Genomic DNA, 20,862 nt, shown 5'->3' with positions numbered 1-20,862 from the left:
GCTCGTGCGCGAGGGATGCAATGTGAGCCTGCACAACGCTAGAACCCCGTGCATTTATTTTATGCTCGCTCCGTGTGCCATTATACTTCGACGTCGCGACTCGTTATGCCGCCTCACTAGTGAAGAAAAATTGAAACAGAAAAAAAAAGAATATAATAGCAGAATGCCGCACAATGCCTATGCACTCCGTCGACGCTAGTCGTCCATCGGCTTTTCGTGCTAAGTATTGCATGTACTTTTATGTGCGTACCTGTACGTGCGAGAGAAAATTTTGCGCCTGTGGAAATCGTTGCGAGGTCCAACGGCAGATCACTTGGCAAAAAACACTACAAGGTGTGTTCAGGGTTAAAAAGAGAATTGATTTATAAATTATTGATCGCGATCTTGTATACATCTAACAATAGCTTATCAAAAGTACTGGATATTTTTATCACTTTTATGCATCATCCGAGGTTTGGAAAAACTCTGAAACAGTCACGCTGGAAACTGCGGTGAGGTTGGGGAAGAGTGAATCGATTCTTAGAATGGAATGTCGAGCTCTGCTCGAACCGAAGGTAAAGTTTCTCATCTACGTCAGTGCAGACGGAGGGTGGGAGCAGCGATTTTTCTTCCCCTTGTCTCCTGTAATGTCCATATAAAGGTCATTGTTGAGGGAAGAGGGTCTGATTAGTGAAGGTAGTCGAGCCCGAATGTGTGTCACGAGTTTGGTGGGAGCCGGATGGATGATAAATGAGACTAATACGGTTCGTAGAATTAAGAGATCGTCGAGCAATTAATTTTATCGGCCGTAAAACGCGTTAGCTCGCGACAATTCTAACGACTGTCATGGTCATCCTTTGTAGGACGGTAGCTCCAGAGTAACTGCATCATCGGCTACCTACTTACGCGTTGAGCTTCTATATCTGACGTCCCCAATTAACCGTCAACTGCAGGGCTATAAAGAAATGGGGCAGGTAATGGCGCGAATAGAACGAAGTCAGAAAGCGGTTATTGGTACGTGAACATTAAGCGATAGGGCGAGGTAGCCTGGTACGCTTTAATGTGTCGCTTGTGACACCCTCATAAGTCACAAACAGAGGAGTGCGGATGAAGCGAAGAAGGATTTTCATCTTTTCAAACGTCCAACCTATTCTTCGCGTAACAGCAGGAGAACCATGGGCATTTACGACCATGGGGTTCTGCTCGGTACCTTAAATTCACTGTCCAAATTACGAACACTTTAATATCGACGAACTGTAATGGCGAGTTCCGCTGCTCGTCTCGCGGATAACGAACGTTCCGGAATTGAACTTGCGTCAGATTTGTTCGATCCAGCGGCACAGGGTCTGGGAAGATGCGGTTGACGGAGGAACGCCGCCTCGGGGAGCACGTGGCTGGTATCAGCACAAAGCGGCGTCTACGTCAGAGTCTCCGAGACCATAAAAGACTCCTTAGACTCGTTCGCGTACCCATTTTGCCGGGGGATACGTTAGTGTGTAGGTACACGTGTGTATGGCTTTATCGTATATGACGGTGGTACGCGGCGGTATGGATACGGTATTGTATCTACGTATCTACGTCTGCTATTTTTGGCTCCCTGCCATCGTCAATAACCTTTGCATTGTTGTCCTCCTGACGATCGCACGCCCCGATAGGTACGTATCCGCTCCCTAGGACCCGTTCCTTCTCTCTTTTCAGACTACACGTGGCTCGAACCCTTCCTCTCGGTGACGGTGGGCACCGTATCTGCCGAATACACGGTGCGTCCTCACGAAATCGCAACTGTTTTGCATTTAGAGTAAAGCTCCGACCAGTCGGTGTTCTCACAGGCTGAAAGTGAGAGTCCGAATCAACGATCAAGAAATGAAAGGATTCAAATAAAGTTATCCCGCTGGACAACTTTCGCTTTTTTGGAGTGACTGTCGGACCAGAAAAATTTGCCAAATCCTCCGTCGCAGAAGATGTTCATTGGAATTAGACAGGATACGTTAGACGAGTTCGTTGAATTCATTCAAATCAAAAATTGCAAAGTCTAACAGCTCGTGTCAATCTACCAGTGAGATGAGAGTTTTTAATTTACGTAGATACTCACCCACAGATATTAATGAAGAATGATTGAAAGATCGGTACACCGACTGTAAATATGCGATATTCTTGATCGCGGCTGTGTCCGAAGGGAAAATGGAAGTGGCGAAGCTCTCGGCAGGGTGTAACGTGTAAGCGGGTTCGTTCCCTCGGTTCGTCTCAGAGCCGGCCATGAGAGGAATGCGGCAAAGTGTGGGAGGACGAAGAAGGCCGCAACCTCCGGGTGTTGTTTTCTAAGCAAGCTGTCTCTATTTTTACGTCAGGCGTATCTATCGCGTGGTATTGTAGTCTATTCGTGAACCGATTCGGTCTAAGTTTAGCCTCGGCAATATAACAGAGTTTACAACACTGATTCCACGAGCCGAGGGTCCGCGATACGGTGGCTGATGTCGCGGAGGCGGAACTCGTGGGCTGCACTCTTAGAAATTCAACAAATTAGTTTGTATTGTGCGGTGAGGAGCGATACATCCCGATCATCGCCTTTCTTTGAACCTCTTACCGGGAACTCGGACTTGTTGACAATAGAAACCGAGTGCTCGACCCACCGAAGAATTCCGTGCCAATCAGTGATGCCTTAATAGGATTGGCGGTGTGCCAATTCCGAGTTTTCCCCGATATCCTCCCATCATTATCGTACTCGTATATTTTATTCAGAGCGCCCTGTACAGTCTGAGTTTGAGGAGTTTTCATCTTCAGGATCGACGGGGAACGGGTGGCGTTCTCCGAGTAGAAAGAAAAGGATTAATTAAAAGGAAAAGTAAGAAGAGATGGTTTGCCCGGTTAAAAAGTTATGAAATATTCTTGAAGTATGTTCGGCATTACGAATCTATAATCTATTACGTTATTAATATTCTATAATGACATGTTAATTAAGTAATTAGATAGTAATTAAAAAAAACTCCGAGATCCATTTATGTTCGGACCTAAATACCGAACGGTTCGTTATATCACCTTATCTATAGCCCATAAAAAGATAGGTGAGGTACCTACCGATGAAAAATAGCATTGAATATCATTACGGCGATATAAGGTATAGGGGTACATGCATCGGAGGATAGAGTTCAGGGGATTTGGTCAATAAATAATTATTATAATACCAACCTTGACGCTTTCTACTCTGCAACTGCTTAAATCGTATTCTACATATACATATATTCGTTGTTGTTTCATTTCCATACAAGATTATAAATACAACGAAGAAGACGCTTACGCCGTATACACTCGACTTAATAGTATTAATTTATTAAATCAACCATGTCGCCCATTACGGCTATATCTAATAACGTTGATTCATTTTAATCACTTTATCCGTTATAGACTCTCAGGACTTTCACGGCGAATTCATCAAGTGTGAATAAATAAAACAAATAAGGACAAAAAAGAAGTTGTAGGTCAATTCAAAAAACACGCGATTAAGACCGTTACCAGGTGCATTTGACACCAGGCTCCGGCGGGGTCTTAATTATAACGCATTATTATTATTTTTTTTTTTATTCTTTCGTTTGTTTTTATCCTATTTTATTAGTCACGTTGACGAGTGATATTTTAACAGCGGGGCATTAATCAACGCGTCCACGGGTATCAGTCGAATCGTAAATCAGCTCTGCGTTGGCCTGGGACGAATTTATTTAAAAAATTCGATTCAATGTCGAAATAATACCACGATATACGTATTGTATACATATAGATATCTACAAGAGTGTGATAGACATGGCCTTTAATTCGACGGAATGGAGAAGAGCTAGACGGGTGGCCCGGGTCCCGCTCGAATTATCACCGAAGCGATTTGCGACTCCATTTGCATATCATTCACGCTACCCTCCCGCAATTATATTATACAAATACTACCATTATTTTTATCATTCAATCAGCCGTCCGCTAACGCCCGTGACATTTAACGCCGCTTGTCTCTTACACAAACTGCTCAACTTGTTCGGCGACATTATCCCCTCGCTTCTGGTGCGAGTTAAGTGTTCCCATTTGAAGCGTTCTTATACGGAAGCCAAGTGCCCCGCTAGACTCGACGCTTCGGTGTCGACGCGGCGGTGGCGTTGTACATAAAGCTAAAGAAAACAAGGCCTCGAAGGGAGAAGCAACCGCTAACACGCATATAAAATTGCACTGCCAAGCAAACAGCTCCGGTCGTTCAATTAACATCGGGCACGAGTCGTTCGAACTCGGCGCGGTTACAGGGAGCAGGGGGACCTCTAATCTCGCGGCTTTAAACTGGTTCGAACTTGTTTTTTCGTTCTTTTCATTCCATTTCTTTCCTCCGCTCTTTCGCTTCCACTTTGCAGCGTATAATTTACGACAGACAATCCGGCGAACGATAACACGGTGAGTAAAATGATAATTCGAGAGAGTGAGAGAGGCGGAAAGACCGAGAGAAAGATACGAGGAGGTCGGAATTAGACATCGTGCGTTGTCCGGTGAGTGAGTGAGTGAGTGAACGGGTTTTACTATGACGAGACGGGCAGCTTTGCTCAGCAGCTCGTTTCGACGACGTTTTGACGAAGGAGGATGAAATGGAATATTATACCAGGGGCCAGTTGCTGTCGGGCAATTCTGTTTACATGTGCCAACTCAGTTATTTGGCACGTGGCCGCAGACCCGCTGCAGAGGCGAGCGGGGGACCCACGTGGACCGCTGCACTGTCGAGGCGTACGCACTGATCTCACGCACAAGAAACTCGGTGTCATTGCGAAGACCGGAGCACGCTCCGCGATTCGGTCAATTGGTCAATTGGTTTCTCACATCACTCGGGGGTGAATCATCCCCGAAATTCAAAGTCCCCGCCGACGGTGACGTCGCGGCTCGTGGCGCGTGGCGTGGGCCGTAGTCTGAGGGTGGGGGGCGGAAAGGGGTGGAAAGAGGCAAGGGTAGTTTGGCGCCGGGCGTCGGTCGGTCGGTCGGTTGGTCGGTCGCGTGTGTGGGTGTTCGTTAGTTTCCGGGTTGTTCCGGATTCCGTGGGGGGCGTCGAGGACGCCGGGGGTGTCGGGGGCGGCAGGAGCGTCGACGGGCCGGCACGACACAGCGAGGCGTCGCGACGTCAGTAGAGCGCCGCGCTATCGACCACCGCCACGAGATACGAGCGTCCGAGTGACGGGACCACGAGAGACCACGAGACCCGCGCGAGACCACGAGGCCGGTTCACCTTGCGAAACGAATTTTTTAACGCCGACGTGTCCGGGTAGTTTTCGTGCCGTTTTCACCCTCCGTAATCGAGGAATCCCGCAGCCGGACCCTCCAGGAACTGACTTCGTCTCCCTTCACTGCCGGAGACCAATGACTGCCCATCCAGAGATCACGGGATACACATGTTCATTATAAGGTCAGTGCTGAAAAGCTTCGTTGAACGCATTCGTTCTTGACATCCTTCCCATTTTGACTTGTGCTGTTCGCCGATGGTTAAGATACTTTCGAAGTACCGCGGATCAGTTCCGGTTTCTGGGTGTTACGATATTGGGGCGAGCGGCAGGGATGTTCTTTTTAATCGGGAGCAAAAAATGTTAGGAGAAAAACAATTGTAAAAAGTGTAACACTTTTAGAGATAACTTTCATCCTCGCGCACCTACAAGAAGACGCCGGCGTCAGTTGTACGGCGTCATTGGCCACTTGACACTTACTTTTTGTCGCTTGAAGCCCGGCTCATCGGACAAGTGGACAACCGTAGGACGGCTCCGTCGACGACGCGCGACAGGACAAATGCGGTTACGTCGCCGTCGTTGCGTCCTCGCGGAGGACCTCCTCCGCTTCGCTCGTCCTTTTTCCTCATCCGCCTCTTATTCTAATTCTTTTTCTCCTTGTTTCTTACTTCTCTCTCTTTCCCTCAGCTTCATCGCGAAAGCGCTGAATTTTTTCAACTCAGTACCGTGTCACCACCGTGGCTATAAATACGTCGAGTGTATTCACTCGAGATTTGCATTCCTTCGTTGAAAAATATTCAACCTCAAGAATGCTCCGGAATGCTTTTACGTAAGCAGTTGGGATGGGGAAAAATCGATCGATGTGTAAGCTTAGCTCTGCCCGCGCGGAAAAACAACCGTTTGATTACAGAGAAACAGCTGTAGGTATAATTCCTGCTCCTCCGATCTTTTGACGGGTGATTTATAAAACTGGACAATTGAGTGAACGGTTACACCATCCAAGATTGATCAGTGATCAGGGAGCTTGTTTTATAGAATCCATATCCTCGAACGGTGTAAGACTAATCTTACAATTTTTTCTATAGTTGATTCACGTTTCTTGTGAATTAAAGTTAGACGACAAATAAAATTTGAGAACGATAGGTAATCTCATTCTGGGTTCAAATCGGCGGTATTTAAAGCGCCGTAGCGGTTGACAACTCAATTCTATAGACGGTCCCATTAAATTCCAGCAGTTTGTCTGGAGCCGACAGAGCATAAATTTGGTGTGGAATCATTGACATGACGTTGAAGATATAAGCCAATTATTCATACACCACTGCATATACATTCGGTGAAAATTTTGAATATTCATCAGGTTATATTTTCGTGCACATTTCGTAGCCCGCAATGGTGGGCGTCTCGCGTAAGAGCTACGCGCTAAGAAACATTTCAGTCCATCATACTTTTCTCGGTACCTACATAAAACAAAAGCAGGTTGGTAGTCGTAGTAGGAAAATAAGACGGTAAAAATGCGTCACGAGACTTTGTCCTTCGGCTGAAAATAGGAGGAATTTTACGTCGGCATATTCGTGAGATGACAAGCGTAATAAATTTTCAAATTAATATACGACTCGAGTTGGGTTAAGTGAGCAGACGCAAACCGTGAATCTGGTGGGATTTGCTCCACCGATTTTTCATTCGTAAATCTTGAAAAAATGAAAACAGCTATTGGAGGCTGTCAGAGTTAACGATAAAACGAATATTTAGCAAGGATTAAAGAGGTGCAGCCGCTGCTCCTTAAACTTGGTAAAAACGGAGTTGCTTTCGATGCATGGCAGGGAAATACTCGCGGGTTTTAAATCCCGCAACCCAACGAACCCTCCGCATACCCCGGTTCATTGATCGGCGTAGGATAATCGTCGGTCGATCCGTGATTCCCCGTCACGTAGGCAGTCGTAAAAGAAGCCTGCTTCCGTGGTTCAGGAACGCTACCATCGTCGCATCGGCCGGGCCAGCGTGGTACCGACTCCTTGTAATGCACGGCAATTTGAGGGCCCATAATCCGGCGTATAATTCATGCAGACCTAGACTTGAAGCACCGTGAACGCAAACGCCGCCGGGCTACATCAGAGAATGACTTATCGGTCCCCTCGCTGTCGAAGCTGATCGCCACTCCACGAGCCGAGATAAATTCAAACGCGATAGAAAAGGAGTTGTGCTAATGGCATTGCGCTACCAGCTGCCTCCAGGGGTGAAACTTGCGGGAGGAGCAGTAAGCCGCCAGGTACGGGTAGCGACGCGGGAATCTTTTCACCTTTTTTGTCCAAACTGCCTTTCAGGAAACGCGGAAGATTTCGGAACGCTCCAGCGGCAACGGCAGCCGCGGGCCCGTCGGCGTTCGAATGACGTTAGAAAGTCTGGCTGCTCTCGGTGTTTACTTTAACACCTAGAGTCCGTGCAGGGTTATCCAAACCGCTGAAAACCTCCGCGAGAACTGAAGAGAGAGAAAGCGACAAGGGGGGGGGGGGGGGGGGGAGTGACGGAGGGGGTGCGGAGCACCTGTAGAACTTGAGTGGAAAAGAAATCTTTTGTTCTTTGCTTCTTTGAAGTTTCCATGGGTGCATCGTGACAGCGTGGATCCGACGCCGGGTAACCTACCTGTTAGACGGACCTGCCTTTTCCTCCCTCTTTCGCCCCTCGACCCTAGAGATCTCACTTTAAAGGGATTAGCGCAATTTTTGGTATCCCATTTTCGAGCTTTCGGAATAATGAGAGGCTCCAGAATCACCTCGTCATCGTTGGACGTGAGAAACTAATGGTGATCGCAGCGTTACCTTCCTGTTCTCAAATTCTTCTCAAGCTCCTTCGAATTTTCGTAACCTTTCTACAACTGTGAAATACCGCGTTCAAGTCTGTTAACTGTTATTTTCAATTTGATACTTGCGATTAAACCGGGTTCAACGTGATCCGCAAAGAGGGGTGGAAGCTTTTCCTCTGCCGGTCCACGGACGTACAAATATCTACAAGTGCGATGCAACCCCTTGAAAGTTATCCCCCCACCACACCCTTTCGGTGAGTCAGTCCGTCCATCCGTAAACGCATCCATGCAGACATATTTTATTGCCTCGAAGGTACCTTATACCCCCATGTCCCCATAGGTATTTGGTACGTCTAGGTATACCGGCGTATTTTCGCGGGTGGAATTCTTTTTGAAAATACTTAAAACTTGGGCGATTTGTCCTGACGGCGGGTCGAACTCGATAAAGTCGGTCCGTTCGGTTCGGGTCGGTGGGGGGGTATCTATCGCTTTGGTAGAAGTGCCGGGCGAGTGGGAGTGTCGCATATTTTTCTGCCGGTAGAATCGAGTCGCCGCCGTACGCCGAAAGGAAAACTTGTCCGCATGTAGGAAAACTTTAATCACGTAAAATGCTTAAAGTTTATCCGAGCGTGGATCCCTCCTGATTGCCCGATTTATCGAGCACTGAACGCAACGCCGAACCGGGGTCACTGCACCTCCTTTTACTTCGTATTCTACTTTAACTCGAACTGCAAGGTACCCGTCTGCCTTTCAGCCCGCGATTGGTAAGCGAAAGGAACTTCGCGAACCGCAAACTTCTTCGAGGAATGCCAAAGGGCACCGCGGAATGTGCATTTTCGTTAATGTACCCTCTTCTTCTTCAACACGAACGACTCCGAGGAACGAATTAGAATGCAAATTGCGAGGCATTACAACGGACGCTAACAAGCTACAGGTGCATTTGGCACCTCAGACTCAGGCAACAATGTCGCCGAGGCTCGAGGCGGCAATCACTGTAGACGCTCCCCTCTTTGTGTGGAAATATCTGATAATCGGTTGATCATTACGCGGGCATTTGACCCCGGGGTTCGCAGCCATCGCCCGGAGCGACAGGGCTTTTAATGGTGCATTGAAACAGCGTCAAGTCTGCATTTCGAAAGGGGTTTTTGTCGATCGAGAATTACTTTTATTCCTGACAAAATATAATGGGGCGAACGTACAGCCGCCTGCGGAGTCTCGGGGTTTCCTGGACCCGGGTGCGGGCTCGTCAACATCTGGTACTAATTGTAAGTCGACAGCGGCACGTCCCTCGCGCTAAGCTCCTGTTTACACCCGGCTCACTAAGCCACTGTTCCAATTAAGGACAGAGCTTTATTCCGGCCCACCTCTTTCCATGGGTCCACGGTTCACTCTCTTTCGTTTACCCGGGAAATTTGTCACCCCCGGCTTTATTCGGCGCTCCGCTGCAGTGTTGTCGACGACGAAACTCGTTATTGTAATACTTTGTTCACCTTAAAATGGGTCAGTTTCCCTGAAAGGATAATCAGTTAATTGCCGCTGAGATGAGGGACTGCTAATTTTCCGCACCCTTTTCCCTGCGCCCGGGCTTCATAAATTTTCCAAGTTTATTTCCGCAGAAACTGCAGCAGGCGATTCCGGTTATTCGTGCTCTCTGTGGGAAATTCCCGATCCAATCTCGGCCAACGGCAGCCGCGGTGATCGTGCTTCGGGTAATTTTTGCCATCGCAACTACGCGCATATCTATCCGCCTAGCGAGTCGTTCCCGGTTGTAAAAACCCGGCTGGAGCCTGAGAGCCGGATGAAGGCGAGTAGACGTGAAGGAGAACCAAAAAGAGTCGGCGAGATTGTTATCATCACGAGTATGGGTATATAGTCCGGGGAACAGAGACAATGAAAACATCTCGGTAAATCAGAAGAGAGAGAGAGAGAGAGGGCGAGGGAGAAAGTTTTACGCGGAGGTAAAGAGGTAAGAATAAGAGGCAAGGAGATTAGTGCGGCTTACAAGGCATTACCGAAGAGGCACGCCGACGTCCTCGTCGCCACAGCAGCAGCAGCAGCATCATCCCCTCTCCCTGGATCTTGACTCGCCGAGATGAATCTCGCCCTCGTCTCCTCGTTCCGTCCTCCTTTCTCTCGAGCTTCTCAAGCACTGTCGAGCTCTTGGTAGGTAGCCACTCTCCAGGCTTAACCACCCGTGAAGCGACATAATATATCTCGGAAAGATGATTCGCTTGTTAGGTCTGAGGCACCTTTGCATTAATCCGTCTGGTACCAGACTCGGCGTCTGCCGAGTTTTATTTTCGCCAAACTTATCCCGGGCCACGGTGCGGCCGTCTCTAATTGGACCCGCGGTACCAGGGTTGACCGAAAATTACCCAGCTCGGTTCTAGGGGCGGTATAAGAAGATCCCGCGCCACCCTGGACACGCTCCCGATGCTCCGAGCATTGACCCCGAACCGTGGAGGTGGTTGGAAAAGAGCGCGTCTATGGGAGGAGAGACAACCGAGGTTAAAGCGAGCCCTCCGGAAGGATGGAGGATACTTTTACGACTTCTGCTGCCAATAATATAAATAAAGGAAAAAGTAGCGCGGCGTCTTTCGCGAGCCTACAATGCATCGCATTGTTTCGACAACTTGGCTACCGCAGTTAGCCATTTCGGTGGGAGGCCTATCCACATTGTCTAGTATAAAATTGGCCGAGAATATGCCGTAGATCAAACTAAATGTACCGATACAAGTGCATCGATAGATTTATCCTAGCAACATAGCATCGAGTAATGGCCACTTCAAGTGGTCCTCCGCTTCTCCATTGGCGTCCTTTTCTTCTCGCATCGTCACACAACCGGTTGTCACACTTCGAACTCTTCGAGGAAGAACTACGAGTTACGGAAAATGTTGTTTATGTCCTCACCTTTCCTTTTCTTTTTTATCTTCTTTTCGTGGAGTCGATGTCGCTTTGTGTCAGAGCCGTGGCTTGTCGCTGGACAAGCACAACGACAGGCCATTATTCGAGTCAAACCCCTATTGCGAGTGTAAATTTTCAATCGTTGGAGGAAATGGAAAGCATTACCGCGCAGTCGATGCATCATAATTGAGTAAGCCCTTTTCTCGTAATAACCTTCCGTGCGTCAAAGCAACGGGAGTGTAAGTCCCTTTCTTACGCGTTTCGTACGCATATTTGACGATCGTAAAGTCCCAGTTGAACTTTCACAATATTCTTATAGATGTGGCAGGTGTCGCGGGTCGATTAAAAAACCACTCTTCAAACAAACCTATGGACCCCCTTCAATTATATCTTCGGGTTCTGACCCCGGGCCCCCCTCGAGGCGACCCTGGATCACCCTGGAACCGAACGCCTCGGAGTGGTGGACCGGTACCGCGTAGAACACGTGTGCGTATCGCATAGCGCCGGTCGCGAGGCTCACGTCCCCCGAGGGGCAATTCGGATCGTCGAGGCGTCGGGATGGGCTGCACTTGTCGCCGGGCTGATGCCAGCGATAGCGTCACTCGGCAGCGATTGATCGGTTCTCACTTATTCTCCCGATACTCGGTCCCCGTCTCCGGAGTGCAACTCACGGTCTCCGTTCCTCACGACGACGACGACGACGACGACGACGCACCAATTTGACATACAAGAAGAGCGGTTCGGCAAAGAGACGGAGTCGTGCTTCGGCCTGGTGTTGGTAAATGGTGCCTAGTATGTGGATTGTGGGCTGGTTTGGCTGGTGCAGCCTGTTGGGCGAGACTCTCGAACCTGTCTCCTCGTTCATCTTTAACGATTTATACCGAGTTCTTCCGCAGTTATTCCGAGCGATAAATATTTCAGAGGATATATTTATTATTTTTTTTCATCTTGTATTTCTTATTTTACTTTTTCTTTATCACGCGTGTGTTTTGGTTCCTTGCGTATATCGGTTCTCACAATCATCTCCCATGACCGCGTCTCGTCGTTCCAGTGTAATTGATCGCGTGAGGTAATTAGGCGATTTCGACATTGTCAAATCGGGACGAGGGAGGGGCGCCACCTTTCCTCTTTAAGGCTTTTCCCAACTTCTATCCCACCTCGTCATATTCACTTCGGTATACATATTTCGAGCCAGGCTGACTGTGCCGTTCGTTGTAGGTATTTAACGATTTGAACCGAGTCATCCCGTGGCAGTAATTCTAACCAGTGAATAATTCAGTGGCTGACGTTAAAGCGAGAGATGGAAGTTCCCTCGTTGGGATATATTTTTTATGGTTCGGAATCAGCTCTCCTCCCTCTCTCCCGCCGTCGTGACTTGTCTATTAAATCCGGCATATACACATACGTATATATACAAGACATAATTGATCAACCTGCGAAGATCCGGAGCTGATTTCATGGGGCCGAGGCCGCGGCCGGCTACTCCTTTTACGTCTTTCTCTATTTTATTCCGCGTCCATCACCACGCCCTTGTTCGGGCTCGATATGGAACGAAGAGTATTACGAGTAAGACCACAACACAGGCCGTAAAAGCATCCCGGATGGTTTATGGCTGCCTAAGGCTAATTCTCAGCGTCGGTTACTGCCGCTATGCCGCTGTGATATTGTGCTGCACACGCAAGCTCTACGCCTTGCCCCGCTACAAAGGTACTCCAGGTTACGCTGCACCCTGGCGCCGGGCAGCTCGGGGTGCGAGTCCATTAATTCATCGTAAAAACGAGGCCAGCTGCCTTCGGGTCCCGGAGCTGGGAGGAATGAGAGACCATGAGCAATGACAACCGGCTCGCACCGAGCTCCGAGGCGCCAAATAATAAAATCATCCCGATGCGTTTTGATCGGTGACCGGTAGATAAAATACTTACCATAGGTGAGGTGAGGCTGCTGCGCGGACCCGACCAAACAACCGGCCAACTCTGCCCAGACGCACGTCGTCGCGGCCCTCGTAATCTGATTGAACTCGCTCGACGAAAGCTAATGAGCACAAACCGACGCATTCCGTTCTCACCTTTGCCGTACGATGCACCATCTCTGGTGCGTGTTACGCCTCCCGCGGCCCCTTCTCCTCGTTTACACCCTGACTAGAGCACAGGTGTCGGCCCTGCTTCGGGATCTAGATTCATGTTTCATTTCGCACGAGGTACCAGCATCGTGGAGAACGGATTGATCGCGGCTTCTCACCGCAATCGTCATTAACAGTTGTGGCTATTGGAAGGTTTTGGAAACAGCGAATTGTATCACAATGAATTTCAAGTTACGCGGAACGTGCTTATATATTCGTCAAATTGAAGTACTTGTTTGAGTGACTTCGAAACACTTGTTGTAAACTGCGCATCCGATTGCAAAAGTAGTTAATCGCTCGGAATGAAACCGTTTGGAAAAATATACGAAACAAATATTTGGACGACCTTGTTTTTGACGAGTAGACAATGATCCTTGGTACTACGATTTTCTAAAACGCGAATTATCGATTATCAAACATTATCGTACATTAACCGGCTGCACTTTTGGAATCCAATTAATTAGGAGAGCAGGTACCACTCGCATGGTGATTGTCCGAGTCTGGTCTTCTCCTCGGTGTACCGAAACGGAGCGGCAGCGTACGCACCTGGAGCTGTTCCGTGGGCGTGGAGCGTGGCTTGCAACACTAGATGGATGAAGCGACGCTCAAGTAGCGCGCGCATCATATCGTTGGGCGTCCGCGAACGAGTTCTAAATCGACGATTAATATCGAGCCACGGATAACGTGGCACGTATACGGTTTGAAGATATTGAGTAAAGGGAGAAGAACCGCTGCCGGAATGTCACTGCCATGCCGCGGTAGAGGTGTACACCCATATAAAACGTATAAGGTGGAGATGAGAAAAAAAAAACAAGAAACGTAAATGAAAAAGGAGCGACAAGAAGTCGGGAAGAAAATTAATAAAAAATAACATAAATAGGAATATTCAAATTAATATCAATAATTATGTCCTCGGGTTTCGTAAGTCAGACGTGTGCTCGGTGTAGTGGGAACAAGTTTTCACCCGTGTGCTGCTGGCTGCTGTTGCTGCTGTTGCTGCTGCTTCGCCTCCGCGGACTCGAAAACTTACGATCACCTTGCGCATGATACACCAATACCGAGACACGAGGTGCACCACGGGCAAGACGGACGGAAACTCACCGACGCGTTTTCCCCGCGCGTATTTGTATACGTGTAGACGTATGTACAAGCTACTCACTCTCCGGCACTCGGTGGCCGGCTACCCGCGCACCGTTGTATTTTTAAATTTTCACGTCCGTGTCAACATCGTCTCCAAACATTCTCCGCGCGTTGCCCGCTCCTTTTCCTCGCAACGCGTGTCCTCGCCGCGTCCTGACACCCTCGCCGTCCCGCAACGGGGATGGCGAAAATTGTTTGCACAGACACTCTATGCCTGCTACGCAAATAGGCGACGCGGCGTCGCTCCTTCTTCGCCTGCCGAATCTCCTGCAAACCGGTCCTCCATTCGGCTCTGCAGCGTCCGCAGCCTGACTACTGACCTCCTTCCAGGTTGAAACCACTTGTTATCGATTCCCCACTCGATCTCGCAAATTTAGACAAATGTTTGCACACCCCGGGTATGCGAAAACACCCGGACCCATCCTCCGCGAGTTCGATGTCCTCTCGGAACTTCGAAACTCGGACAATCCTCCCGCATACCCCCGCACCGAACGCGTCCACTTCCACGACAATGCCGTGGCTGGAACACAGGTCCATCCTTCACCCTCTCCTGCCGAAACACCCTTCGATCGGGACTCGAGTCGTCTTCCCCTCACGTTAGCTCGTTTTCATGGCTAGTTCTTTGGGTTTCGAGGTGGCAACTCATTATGGTCGTAAAGGCCCTGGACATTTTTTTCGTCACTGCCTAGCGAGGATATCCTTTACATTTTCATTACTCTAGTTAAACGATGTACGACCGGTCGGGTCCAGAAGACAACCATACCGTTGAATTTCTTAAAACGGACAGAGTTGAGGATGTATCGGGTATACAGTCCGTTCAAAATATTTCTCGAACGAAAGAGTTACGAAATAAAGCTAATTGAACGAGTGTAGCTGAGGTCAATTAGTCGCGTTGAACTAGGTTTAAACCATACCTCTGAATATGGATAAATTGATTGAAAAAAAACACTAATTTTCATGAAGAAGGCTTGTTGGAAATTTACGAACTTGGCCTCAACGAGCGGTACTCGACAGTGTAATTAGTCTCGGATTGTTGATTATGGAACTATTCGAATGAAAAATCACATTTCCAATTGTTTGAAAAATTGATTCGGTAACTGAATCTTTAAACCTTTATTCCTTCAGTCATCCGTTTCACCGCTTTTTTTAGTGGACTGTACGCATGATACGTCGTTAAAATGGGGCAAACTCATCGGGTTCCAGCCATTGACTAAACAAGACTTTTACTCGATCAGGCCGGAGGTTGAATTTGTTTTAAAAACACTTTCCCCATTCTGATAAACGAGACGATGAGACTGCAGCGACGCATCCGCGGTTGTCTTGAGCTGCTGCTCGTAAACAAGCAGCCTTCGGTGATAATGCGACACGGAATCGTAGACATGAGAAAGTTACGGGAGCGGTTTATCTTTCGAAAAGGGTTTCGAGATCGAGTTAGAACAAAATCGGGGGCCTCCGCAACCGAATTATATGCTCGTTCCACGGGAGAAACTGTGAAAATATCACGAGGGGCAACGAATTCGGCGAAATTTTTGCTCGCAGGTAACGAGCGACGTGCCGAGACAACGGGAATCGCAGTTCTCCTCCTCGATGGTGTTAAATTTCATCCGAAAGAAGGAGGACGAGGGTCGCCCACGAAGCGCACGGGGTGAGCTTGTCATATCCTCCGGTTTTCGCCCGCACCCTCCTCCCCGGTGCAGCTCGAGTAATGGATATCGCCCGGTATCGGGTTACAGGAGCGCGCTTGTGCCGGGACAGGACTACCGAATCCCGAATCCGTGTCTCGACGCCCAGGACGAAGCCGAGGAGGCGGCGTTCCTCCGGGTGTCGAGGATCGCTTAATCGCGCAAACCGATCTGCGCCGCGTCTCGACCTCTTTCGCCGACCTCGCGTGACCCCGCAACAAACCTCGAGACTGTAATCGCTCCTAATTTTTACCCGCGATTGTAGAACGCTCTAGGATTTTGGGTCAAGGTGCGACAAATTTATCAGCTCACGACTTTGCTGCCTCTTTATCATCGTAGACGAAGCATCTACTTGGAAGTAAAAATAAGATGGAATTTTGTTTGTACCTATTATACCTATGAATGACGAAACGCGAGAGAGGCGGCTTGACGCCTGTAGGCTTGAAATTCGCAACGGATCTGATGAACTGCAGCTGTCTATTCCACTTAATTATCCTCCCACCACGTCGTCGCGTGCACGACTCTCTCTTTTTGGCCCGGTCAAAAGCGAACCGAGAAACGTCTCATAGGTCAGAGATTGTCGCGGGATGATCGTCGAGGGAATGAGAAACTGTTCCCACGTGCGCTGTGCTGCGAGAGAAATAAAAATGAAAATAAAAATAAACGAATAAACAAAAAATAAAAACAGAAAACCGAAATCGATCCCCAAGGCACGAGAGTGCATAAATTAACAACGCCTACCTTGGCTTAATTAATTTACCGCCTGTGCGTATAACATCGGGTATATACGTAAGAAAGAGCGTCAAATCAGGCAATAGCAAATAAATAACCAAGGTGGACCCTAAGTCACTGTGGTTCACGCCTTTCCAAAACTCGAGTCTCAATCCCGAGTCCGTCTCCATGCACCACCTCTCATCCGGTGCGTATAGTCGGAGTCTCGAAGCGTGAAAACAAGGCGAATGCGAAGTGTTTTATCAATTTCCGGCAGCATGTAGCAACCTGTTGTTCATTGCTGGTGGAGTCAACGAATGGCGAAGATCTGCCGAGCGGGTATTTATGGGAATCCTAACGAGAGCTTAACGCCTCCTTAACGAGTGTAAGGCGAGCCTTAAGCCCGAGACGGGGCAGTTATTTACGCTGACTTTTCGCGAGTCCGTTTAAATAGAGTTTGGACGAAACGGTCGTGGAATTAAGTCGGTCTGTCAGCGTCGAGGGATTATGACCGAGATAGGATCGGCTCGCTCGTAAAGGCGCGTACCTACACCAGAAAAGAAGAGACTCCCTTTCCGCCTCCCTCGCGAGCCGGCTGAGAGGGCACGTGCATCGAGGCAGCAGCCCCGCTTGAAATATTATCATTGATTCGGTTTAAGGCCCCGTTTCTCACCCCGTCACCTCGTTATCGCTCGAGTGGAACGCGCGTTTGCTCGGGGGCAATTTGCGTCTGCAATAGGCGCGAAAAATGAACGGTTGAACAGTTGCGACGAACGCGCGGCTACCGCCCGGCTACTCGAGAAAAAAATCATCCGCGATGCGATGCGACGAAGAAAGTGTGAGAAGCGGGTTATACGCTCTTCGGGTAAAGATATCGGAGGAAGAGTAACGCCCGGGGGCCTGGGAGGGGCAGCAAGCCTTGAAAGGTGACGGTGGGTACGAGAGGCCCTGCACTCCGTGGCGTTGGTTAATAAATTCCCTCCGGACGCCCGAGTCGGGCTGAAATCCGGAGCTGAATGGACGCTGATCACAGCGAGGTGAGGCGGCGGTCGGGTGGCGGGTCCCATCCGTCCGAGATAACTATCGTCGCAATAGCGTCTCGGAGGTGGTCGTAATTCTGGTTCTACTAAAAATGACGATTCCACTCTCGTGTTCCTTTACCCGAAAAACTGAAATATTGCTCACTCACGGAGCGACGCGTGACGCGCGGCCTTTGTCTGACTGTCGTTTACTACTTATTAATTTAGTGGCCGTCCGACGCGTTCCTCTCTCTCTCTGCTCTTTGGCCGGCCCACGACTTCATCCCGCGCGTCGGTCGATCGCTCCTTTTCCTGTAAAACAGAAAACGACTCGATTTCTTCTTCCCGGCCGGAGAGAGACGACCGGAGATCCGATTCCAATGGAGCCGTTCCACAAAGTCGACACTGTTGTCCGACAATTTGTTACAATTAGGGTGAGATCGGGTCTTGCGATACGGGGTGGAGGACTCGCAACGATCACCGGCTTACCATTCAATTTACCACGGTATCGAGTTTTCCCGAATGTTCATCGTCCGGCTAATCCTGTTACCGCGTAACGGTCTTACTTCGACCTGTCTCGCGTCCTTCCTGCCTCCGTGAGAAAACTCCACGCGATAATCGTAAAGTAACCCCGTCGGAGGCGAAAATCGTCCAGGTGGCGGTGTCGCGAAGAAGCTTGAAACAAGTTCTTGACAAGCTAGAGAGGATTTCCTCACGAAGTCGGATCTCGAAACGCAGTTAAGCCGAGGCTTCGGTCGGGAGCTTCGCCGCTTGTCGACATACATCAAAGTCCTCCGGACCGATGTGTTTCTTCCTCTCTTCTCTCCCGATTCTCTCGACTCGCTGACCTCTGGCTGCACCCGCCGCGTGCCTCCGCTCCATCGGTGATTGATTTCGGTCCCGGTATCAAAACACTCGCCCCCGCTCACGGCGGCCGGGCGATCCATCCATCCTGGATGAACCGGGTGAACTCGGCTCCCCCGACTTCCTCGAGGATGAGTAGGTGCGGATATCGAAGATCCTAAATCAATCCGACTCGTCTTTCTCGCCGCGCGTCGAACCCCTCGCCTCGTTCCTTTCCTCCGCGTGCTTTCGGCGCCAGGCTTCGTATGCAAATCGCGTGACGTCTGCGGGCCCTAAAAAGGGGCGTCACTTCTCGGCGTTCGGTGCCGATATAAAAATGATAAGCTGAATAAAGTTTGCGACATTAGAGGGTGGAGAGGGACGGAAATTCCTCCGTGGCCGCGCTATTCTCACGAGCATAAACTATTAGGCGTGCCTTGCGCGTCGGACGGAATCGGCTCAACACTTTACTGTCGACTGGATGCTTCTCCTCGCAGAATTCCATCGATTGGAATGCACGATATAGCCGTGAACGAAACTGGTCGTGCGCCACATTCCCGCCCCTCTTCGTCAAGGACGAGCATTTATATAATTTCGCGACTTCTTTGGCCGATCGGAACGTTGCCGCGATTAAAATTTTCAAGCGACACGGCTGCGTCCAATCGAACGTTGGGATAATCGGAACTCGGCTCGTTCCCGCGATGGGTTTCCCGGCTTACCTCTTGACCTCTTCGCCTCCATTTTATTTATTAGATGCGCGTATACACCGTACGAGTCGCGCGAGAGCGGCCATATAATAACAGGGAATTACACTTTAAAGCGTCCCTATGACGCCGCGGCGCATTCTCTCTCTCTTTCTCTCTCTCTCTCTCTCTCTCTGTCTTTATCTCCGCCTCTTTCACTTCTCGCTGCTCTTCGATTTCTCGAACGTAGGTACATGTATACTCCACGCCAAGTCAGCTTCCCTCCTTGTCCGAAACTCGTATAAGAAGAAACGCGAAACGCGCATCAACTGGGTACCACACGACAACCGAGGTCCGCCCATTCCTCCGCAGGGTTTACGGTCTCTTTTTGTATCATCGCAACGACAGAGGTGGCGGAATGTTCGCTTAAGAAAATTGAAATTCTTACATCGCGTCTTGGTTCAACGATAAAAATACCAAAAAGTGACACACCGCATGATAGTTTACTCTCTTTATTCACCCGCAAGTTTGTACCGTTGGTTTAAGCAGAGTACAGTGGTTCAGAAACACCGTGATGCGTACAGCGATGTTCGTTAACGTCAGTCTTCGCTTCCGGTACTATCGGGTCGAAACTGAAATTTGGTTCAACTCTACACGGATTACGTTTATGGCCGAAGAGACAATCGCAGTGCTTGCAACGAACGACGTGATGTATCGCGCCGTGCCTCTCACCGTCCATTGACGTTATTTGTTATGTAGAATTGAACCATATTTCAGTTTTTTACCGTTACCGGAAAGCGAAGATACTAACAAGCCTCAAAGGGTATTTATTATATCTGGAGTCAAGTTGAATTTTTTATAACCGAAGCGAACCAATTTAACGTATTTGCACAAGCCTTGGTCCAATGGCGTAAAAATATGAGCCATCGTCTCCGTTCCTGATTCTTATCTTCAATTTCTCTTCGCGCCATCTTTTCCATGCCGATTAAATTTCGTCACACACGTGACATACATGCGCACGTATACGCGGACGTGTAATATGCCTGGATGGAGAAGATATACGCGGGTTATTATAATAATCGTAAAAATTCTCCGGAACGTAGGTGATTCTGGAATTGGAAGGTGTCGGCGGATCTTCTCACCGAGCGCGTCCATGCACCGTTCCAACTACCATGCCGTAAGTCTGTCGGAGTGTCAGTCATTCGTTTGGGCATGTGTATAATGAGTATAGAGCGTCCTTAGTCGTCGTCGCGGCGCGGCGCGTCTGGACGGCTAGGCTGCGGCGGGCGGCGCGCGTCTTGTTCATCACGCCGGCAGTCGCGAGTCGACACTTGGTTCACGAGCTGTGAAATTTAATTCGAAGTTACAAAACTGGCTGCCTCCTCTTCCGTCCCGCCGGAGCGCACCTTGCTCTTGGGTCGAGCCCGAGGCGGAGACGCGTCGCGTCGCTGGGTTCGCCACGTCCGAAGGTGGCCGAAACCCGCCCTTGGCGACTGGAAACGACGGACAGCCGACTCTTGGCCGAGGAGATGCCGAGCAAGCGTGATACGAGGAACACTTCCGAAACAACAAATTAAATTTCACCCTGTCCCGCGGCTTCGGTATCGCTGTAATAAAGCTCGTCCCGGCCTTTGCGGCGCGTTCCGCCGGACTATGCCGAAACGGGAATTTCTCGAGGCCTGACCTCTTCACCCGGAGCCCAAATGCGCGATGGCCGCGAATTATATTCAAATTTATAATAAGAATTTTCA

The 20,862-nt window shown here is 49.3% G+C and overlaps 1 protein-coding gene across 1 annotated transcript in view; it reads left to right on the top strand.

Annotated features, from left to right (window-relative positions):
• The first annotated feature begins 5,146 nt into the window (after positions 1 to 5,146).
• Positions 5,147 to 20,862, top strand: part of LOC124221490 (fibroblast growth factor 18) — a 100,785-nt gene continuing 85,069 nt past the window's right edge. The window contains exon 1 of the mRNA XM_046631557.2: positions 5,147 to 5,395. Within this exon, the coding sequence (XP_046487513.1) occupies positions 5,382 to 5,395 (14 nt within the window). The 5' untranslated portion in view covers positions 5,147 to 5,381. The remainder of the gene's footprint in view (positions 5,396 to 20,862) is intronic.

This window comes from Neodiprion pinetum, chromosome 6, assembly GCF_021155775.2.
Source record: "Neodiprion pinetum isolate iyNeoPine1 chromosome 6, iyNeoPine1.2, whole genome shotgun sequence".
Taxonomy (NCBI): Eukaryota; Metazoa; Arthropoda; class Insecta; order Hymenoptera; family Diprionidae; genus Neodiprion; species Neodiprion pinetum.
Note: the sequence above shows the minus strand (reverse complement) of the source record. Positions and strands in the feature narration are given on the sequence as shown.